This window comes from Pleuronectes platessa, chromosome 5 (assembly GCF_947347685.1).
Source record: "Pleuronectes platessa chromosome 5, fPlePla1.1, whole genome shotgun sequence".
In the NCBI taxonomy this organism is placed as follows: Eukaryota; Metazoa; Chordata; class Actinopteri; order Pleuronectiformes; family Pleuronectidae; genus Pleuronectes; species Pleuronectes platessa.
In genome coordinates, this window is record NC_070630.1 from 12,033,263 (window position 1) to 12,041,923 (window position 8,661).

At 40.0% G+C, this 8,661-nt stretch overlaps 1 protein-coding gene across 1 annotated transcript; it reads left to right on the forward strand.

Annotated features, from left to right (window-relative positions):
• Window positions 1–2,622: 2,622 nt before the first annotated feature.
• Window positions 2,623–7,341, forward strand: il10ra (interleukin 10 receptor, alpha). The gene is made up of 7 exons (XM_053423722.1): window positions 2,623–2,953; window positions 3,479–3,605; window positions 3,900–4,069; window positions 4,181–4,323; window positions 4,686–4,857; window positions 5,358–5,476; window positions 5,658–7,341. The coding sequence occupies exons 1-7, from the start codon at window positions 2,863–2,865 to the stop codon at window positions 6,564–6,566; spliced, it is 1,731 nt and encodes a 576-aa protein (XP_053279697.1). The 5' UTR covers window positions 2,623–2,862; the 3' UTR covers window positions 6,567–7,341.
• Window positions 7,342–8,661: the final 1,320 nt, after the last annotated feature.

Here is an 8,661-nt window from a genome sequence, read left to right on the forward strand (position 1 = left end):
TAAAGCTATGCACAAATAGATGCTTCTGTTCTAGTGCCCTTTTACCTGCTGTCTGGCAAACAAATAAAACCTCTGATGTGAGGCTATAATCTCTGCACTGAGCAGCCCCTGGCAGCCTTCTGGAGGGCACATAGATTTACAGATAACACAATACACTGAAACTCAAACAGAACAAGCAGAAACTGGATACAAAGGATAAGGAAAGGTGGCAATGCCTGTTTTTTTGACAATGGTGTAGCTTTGGGAACTGTTGGAGCTAAATCATTTCATCTGATTGTCAAGACACCACATGAGAATGTTGCGCAATGTCCAGTGAATATATATATACTCAAAAAAACGATAATATAATAATGTTACATTATAAATACGTAGGGATATAGAGCACTGTGGTGGCCTCATGGTCTACGATGCATAAAACCATCCAATCCCTGAATTTAACTAGAGTGAGAAAACCTTTGTTTCATGTTGGTGGGTGCGCACCATTGATATCCCCCTCTACCACCACTAGAGGGGGATATCATGTAGAGTCTGCATCCTCTGTGCATCTAGTCACTGCAGGGAACTCCCCACGAAAAACCAAATGACTCAAGAGGAAAAATCCCTCCCCTGAATAAACACAAGCAGTAGAGCTGCAACTTTTCATATTCACTCCGCGGTTCCCTATTCATCTGCGAGACAGAAACCAAAAGATGAGAGTATCAAAACCATGTTTGCATTTGGCAGGAACAAAAACTCAAAGGTCACATGAGAAGAAGAAGTGTGAAATAAAAGGGGAACTAATGTGACATATTTGGCTGTTATTAAGGAGAAAGTATTTTCTCAGAAACATATTGATATTCCTTCCAAAGCTCAACAGATACATTTAACTTCTTAGAAAAGTCAAGAGCTCAATGATACAGGTCAGTTGTTGACAATGTTAATGTGTGGGTTAAATTATAAAGATCAAATTAACATGATAACAATGGTAATTGCTCTTTTCATGACGAAACAAACGTCACACAAAGGAGGTAAACATTGCACCTAGTTATTAGAACAGTTCCTGGGGAAAACAGAGGAAGATCTGAAGAGACTGAATCAATAGAGACTGGCCCTCTAGTTTAACCAACCAAACGTCGGGCCCATATCCCTCCAATTTATTCCCCCCCTCATTGGCTACCAGTAAAATTGAGGATTGATTTTAAGATTCTTATATTAACATTTAAAGCTCAGCCTCCATTTATGCTTCAAGCTGTAATCTAAGATCTTCCAACACTTGATAGCAGTTCCTAAGTGAAGGTTTGCAACTAAAGGTGACTGGACTTTTGCCACCAGGGCCCCGAGGCTCTGGAATTATGCCTGAGGAGTATTAGACTAGCCACTACTTTACCTGTTTGAAAACAGTGCTTAAACATAATAAAGCTATTTAATATCAGCTTTTCAACTGGTTTTAAGAGACATTTTTTGTCTTCAATATGTTTTTAATGTTATCTTCCTTATTTTAAATTTTTCTTGTTTTTTTCCCATACATCTTGTCAAGCACTTTTAACCTTGTTTAAGTAACTGATATAGAAATTAAATTGTATTATTATTCTTTAGGACAATTGTGGTGTAAATCGATGTTGTTATTGCACATTTACTATAGAGCAGTAACCACCGGAGGCAAAAGGGGAAATCCAGATGTGTGTTGGTGTATTTAAGGCCTTGTATCAATACTGTGCGCATGATTTTATCTGAGCTATATGATGAAAATAATGACAATGTCAGAGAATAAAATAACATTTCTTATAACTAACATTTCTGATTAACAACTATCACTTACTCATATCTTGCATATCCACTCAAACCATTTTTTTTTTTTTAAATCATGCATTTACCTTAAAAAACGTGTGGTGATGTTTTCTCTTTTCAGTCAAATGAGGTAGTGGAGATAGGTTCAGCACATGCTGTGGTCCAGATAAGAAATAGATATCTCAACCAACACAACTAACCCTTGTGTTTATAAACTTATGAGATATTTTCAAACTCTACATGAAATCTAAATTCTACTGGACTCGTAAAGCATGGGGTCACGATCACATTAAAAGTCAGTAATGTATATAAACTCATAACTTTACCAACAAATCATTTTTCAACAATGATTTTTACTGGCAATTAGAAACAATTGAATTGTAGGGTTGAATTCACTATTTGTTCTGAGTCCCCCTGTAGTCCCTGTACATCTTTAGGTTTCCCGTGAGTTCTCACAGCCACTTCAACCACTGCTCTTTGCAAAAGCCACCTATCATGCAGTCGACCGCAACTGAGGTTTGATGCAGAGACTCACAGGAAACCCCAGACATAGAGAAATTAAGACTCTAATATGTTAGAGGTCAGAATGCCTCCCCTATCCATCTCCTGTCTGCCACTAAAAAAGCCAAACGGGGGATCATTAATTCACTTTTCCTTTCTCTAAAACTCTCATCCGACTAACAGTGATTTCTTCATGACAGCTCTCAACTGCAGTTACCTCTGCACATCATGCATTGGTTGAGAATGTTGAAAGAGGAAAAAGGTCTGATGACAGTGGTTAGAGAGAGACGGAACTGGGAGCTACGTCACAGCAGGAAGCGTGTCACCCACTGTAATCTGAGAGGGGGGGGGGGGAGTTAAGCAAGATAGGAAGGTTATATGGGGAGAAGTAAGTACATCAAGCCGTTCGGGGGAAAACTGGCTCGTCTTTCTTCTTCCACAGACACCACAGGAGCAGTATCAACAGCTGCCTCCTCTCTATCAAACCGAGCCATTACACAGAGTCATCGAGGAGAAGATGTTTCTACAGTTTCATTTGCCTCAGTGATCACAAGAAGGGATTTTATTGCCGACCAACTTGTGAATTATGACTGAATGATGATATTTCCCTGGACAACAAAAATGGATATGAGCTGCAAGTCTCTAATTCTTATTTTCCTTGTCATCTGCATGGACTCTCTGTCAGGTAATTAACAACACTGCATTCTTTTTCAAATTGTTTTATTTGACAAATTAAACCCCTTTTGTTTTTTTAACACTGTTTATCCTGAAATTAATTTTCATTAATCACTATTGAATTGTTACATAAATCTATTTATGTGAAACACTGTGGGTCAATTGAGGCGTCAGAAGAGGGGGAAACATTTTCTTTCATTGTAATGTTCCTGTTCCACCCTGGGTAAGGATTCCCGGAGTTGAAATTAGTAGAACTCTGTTCCCTTTTGCAAAACACCCATAGTGTCACGTGAGATGAAATCCCATCAACGATTTGCAAGATCACTGTGTTTTTTATAAACCATACTTCCTTTTCCCCACTGGACCACTTCCTTCGCTAAGCATTTATCTAAAAAAAACCTTTTCAGCATGTTTGGAAAATGGTCTTTGGTTCTGTAGAAAGCTTTTAAAATTAAAGCGGCAGTTTAACTATACATAATTTGGAGAAATGTAAATAGTTAATAGATGTAAATCATGATTCCCCTCTTTTTTTCAGTGGCAGGACTGGACGTCCCTCAGCCTGATGACCTGGTGGTGAACATTACGGATGGGGAGGTACTTATATATTGGAAACCTCCTGCGGATGCCCCCTTGAACTCCAAGTACAATGTACAGATGGGAGAGTAAGTTTAACTTTCGAAATATCAGTAAAAACAGCTTTACTTAAGAGTTACCATGTTCTTTTCACCAACTTCCTGTTTTTTTGCAATTCACATTTCCCATTGTTCTCTGTTTTATTTCTGTCCCGATGATCTAAATTAGTTTTCCTCTTAACCCTTGCCAACTATAATAATTTTCTGAGGAGAAATATTTAATGTTAATTCTGACTTTTATTTAAAGCCACACTTTATTTCGCTTTGTTTCGCCCAATGACTCCACTCCTTCCAGTTGTTAACTGCTGTGTTTTCTACCCACAGGCTCATTGGTGACTGGGCCGAGGTGCAAAGCTGTACTGGGATCACAAACTGCTACTGTGACCTGAGCAGCCTTATATATGACTATCACGCTGTGTACAAGGTCAAAGTTCAGCTGGTCGCAGGAGACGACACGTCGCAGTGGACAGTGAAGAAGGTTCGCCTTTATGAAAGTAAGTACGGTTGTTACTTTGGTATGATTGGTCAGTGTGGCTTTGTTTAAATCTTCTATTTTGGACACTAACAAATTTATTTTGGTACCTTTCCTTCCTCTGTTCTTACAGGTGAACTGCAGCCGCCCTCCTTCACCTTGTTGGCCACTTCCAGCACTCTGTCGGTTAAGGTTCATCGGAAGCTCGTTCTGAGAAAGCTCTTTTCCTATGGACTCACCTACACCATCTACCTGGAGGAGACGGAGAAAGATAAGGTGGGCGTTAAATAAGGTTTAAAGGCAAAATATGTGAAATAAAGTAAAACAGCAGCAACGCTATCCAATAACCCTGTCACCAAAAAATCTATAAACAAGATAGGGATTAATTGAAACACTCTTAATCTGTCAGGGATTTCAAAACACCGACAAACACACTAGAAAACAGTTGTGCAAAATATTTGTGAAGCGGAAAATAAAGAAGTTAAACTCAGTTTGTATATGAATATTGTATAATTTAAACAATATAAACAATATTTTGATATTTAATGTCAATCTGATCTTCGTGAATCAACTTCTCAGGCGTGCCCCTGTCAGGTTCAGTGTTTGACCCACGTGGCATTCTGATTTCTACCCTGCAGATTACCATAGCCTACCTGAGAGATGATGACGTTGGATTGGAGCAGAGGACCACGACTTTCGGTTCTCTCCAGTGGGGAAGAAAGTACTGCGTCAGCATTAAGGTTGAGGGTAGGGGAGCCCGCTCTGCGAGTGCTGTGTCTCCTAAACAGTGTCTGCTGCTACCGGAGAGAGGTAAGACAAGAATTACAGTGACGACACACAACAACAGACAGCAGCATGGAATACAATTTAGTTTAACTTGATTTATTTAGCTTAAAAGAATGTAGCCAAAGAGCCTAAAAATGGAATGACCGTAAAGACAAAGAACAACGTCAATGGCAAATAGTTGTGTGTGGCAACAATCAAATAAGATACATACAGATATGCTGGTGTTTTACTGTAATTACAGCGGGCCTATCAATGGATATACTCTACTGTGTACATGTATATAGTGTATACTACACTGTTCTGCCACATGCTGTACATTTGATAGGCTTGACACACAAATGCATATTTTCTAGCCTTAATTAAAATAGTCTGACATTTATGTAAAAGTCATGAAACCTGTTCACTTTCTTGTTGAGATTGAGATTGGAAAATCAACACCACTCCTGTGTCACTCTAGTCTTCTATTGCTCCGAATAAATTCACAGTCATTCATGCTAAAATATTTTCTGTTTTGCTCCTTGCAGAGTGGTTCATAATTGCTGTGTCATCCCTGTCTACTCTGGGTGTGCTGTTAATCGTCGTTGTCATTGCAACCATCGTCCTGTGTTACGTGAAGCTACCGGCGAAAACACCTGCTGCGTTGGTAAGTGGATAAAATTGCAGACAATATTCTGTCAACTATAAATAAATCTCAATTCTCATGCTTCAATTCTCTTGCTTCAAATTCTTAATTACAGCTTCATGACATAGCTCATAGCTCAATCTGATCATTCAAGTAACAATCAATCAATCGATGACTAATAGTAAATCTTCCCCTTGACCAGAAATCCCCTGCAAGTCACTGGCTTCCACTGGCAGTTGAAGAGGGCACTGTGGAGGTTGTCACAGACAGAGGATGGTTCCTATCCCGTTACGGAACAGAAGTGAAAAACGACATAAATCACCCGGTGACCCATTTCACAATGACGGAGGATAATGAAAAGGAGGAGGACAGGAGGACAAGCGGGGAGTCAAACTCTGCCTCAAACAACGGAGGATGTCCCCTGATGAGACAAGACGACAGCGGCTGCGGCAGCTGGGGGGGAACTGAGAGCTCCACCGGCAGTCGGACAGATTACTCCCTGCAGGACGAGAGGACTGATGCTGACAAAGTTCGTAAAAGGGAGGACAGCGGAGTGGGGCTGGGCTGCCAGCTGGATTCTTCTTCCATGGAACTGGATGGACCGGACATCAGGCCCCTGAAGGAGTCCGTCCCTGAGGGTAGCTACCGCACACAGAGCCCCCCTGCTGTGCATACGTGTGCTAGTGATGACGAGGAGGCGTTTAAACAGATACTTCCAGACACAGTTTTGGCCGAAGTGGTCACAGGTTACAGAGCTGACCCTCAGGTGTGTATCTGTTCGGGAGCAGGTCAGTGCACTTGGTGCCATAACCAGGGTCCTAACGGAGCCGAGGTCATCAAACAGTACAGATCAACCTGTATAGAAAATGAGCCACTGAGCAGCAAGTGTGATTTCGTGGACTCTTACAAAGCAGGGCTTACATTTTCAAGTTATTCTAAAAAATCGCAAATGGACACCGTCATGATGGACGATTTAAAAAACATGTTTAAACACCTTGGGGACACTTTCCCTCTGCTATCCACTTTACCCCCACTTGTGGAGGGAGGACATGACTTCAATATGAACAATGTGTGCCTCTCCCTCAATGACGTCCAGCTGACAACTGACTGACACTGGGAAACAACAACGCTATATATATATAAAACAATGTATCGTGGACCTGTACAGTCCCTGGCCCGACATGAAACACTCTTTGAGTCATGAGATGGTGGCATATGTTAGTTTTGGGGAGTATGCTGGAGTATTCTCTTGACTTCGAAATCTGAAGTGTTGGGAGGAAACTAAGCACTTGTTGCTCAAATAGAAAGGAAACAAGAACCACACAGCTGCCGGCTGATATCGGTTTGAGTCTCGTGAGCTTACACAGATGGAGCCTGAACTTCATGCAGTCGTTTCCCACTGGGTATACGCACAGCTGACTAGAAGGCAGCAAGCCGGAAGTGAAACTGGCGTGGGGAGCAACGTTGAGGAGCGGTTTAACAGTTACGCGCTTTTGGACATTTTGCCTTTACATCTCTGACAACATGAAATCATTTTTAAAGTTTCGGTCACATTTCCACTGTTTTTGTGAACTGGTTTCAAGAGAAGCACTGAATTAAGCACCAAACATTTCTTGTCATTTTCTATAATGAGCAGGATGTTTTTTTACAGATTGTTTTGCTTCTTTTTTTTCCGACTGAGCAAGTGACTTTCATGTGACATACTGCAGACCTGTCTTTAAGCTACTTCCATTTATTTATTTGATGTTATTTAAAATGATATTTATTTTGTATAGCTGTGAATTTACGCAGTTCTGTTTTTTTCTACATGTGATTAAAAGAAAATCTTTTGTTGAAATGTTCAGTAAGTTTCACACACTCATAAAAAAAACCCAAGGGTAAACAAATGGCCTGATGTTTATTTTCAGAAGCCATGACAAAGAAAGCACAAAGACAAACGTGAAACATCCTACGTACACCTACTGTAAAAAACAACATTTCATATCTATTAGCGGTACTGGGGGGATCCCATATGCAAATAAGAGAGCAATGGTTTTAAAGATAGTTAACGCAGTAAAGAAACACTTCCTCTCTATGTCTTCCACTTCTTTGAAATGTCCTGCATTGCATAGACAGAAAAAGACAGAAGTTTTTGTTCAGCAAAGCAGATTTATCTATGTATCTACTGAACATTTAACTCTTCAGAAGTTGTGTAAATGACAGTTTGCTTTACTTACCAGGCAGTAGTAAGGCCTATTTCTTCATGTGCAGTATACATATGGATTTGGATCACAAAATGTTTGTGTGGATGGATAAACCTGTTCAGACACCATGGAGTAAAATAAATAGCTGTAGAGCCCCCAACCCCCCACCTAGAGCTCTCTGTGCAATGTGTACTGCATCTCCAAATCCCCATATTTGTACATTGATACAAGACCTTGTCACAAAATTTGCCTTGCAAATTCCCAGACAAGATTTACCTATTAAATTATTGTTTTGGGTAAAAGAGATCACCAAAACCATCTGATATGCTGTGGGCCTGGTGCTTTTGAAGACCTCAATCAAAGACGACTCAGGAAAAGGATTTTTAACTGTTTTAATGTTGTGGATGATCATCAGACAAAGCCAGAATGTTGTCAAAAAGAATTTCAACCATATTCAATGAAAATCTTCCGAGTCTCTCTACTTTTGTCTTGTGCTCGTATACGTTATGACTGTTTTTGACAGAATACAAAAGTTGACCTTTGTTCACTTCTTTGGAAGCAGCTCATATCTGAAAAAAATGAGAAACCTGAAACTGAAGTTCTGGCCACGATAGAGCATTAAAAAGGCATAAGAGAGGTGTGGGGGGGAAGTCACTCGCATTTTACAAGAAAACGGATCGACTGTGGTTGAGTTGTTGATATTCTGCCTTCCCCTTGAACTTTTTTCTCGTGTGCGGCACAATGTGTGCACGTCTGTGGGGTGTGACAGTTTCTCATGACAAATAGCAAAACGGAAAGATATATTTAAATGTAAAATACCCGTTTTTTTTTTTATTCATATTCGAAATTACATCACATAATAATACAATTATGTACACACTGCAGCATGATATACCTTGTTTTCTGTTTCAAGACAAAGAAGTTATCTTGAGTTTTTAAGACCCACACTTAAAAGAGACAATGACATGGTATCACATCAAGTAAAAGAGGTTTCAAAAATAATATAGAAAATAACCTGTTCAG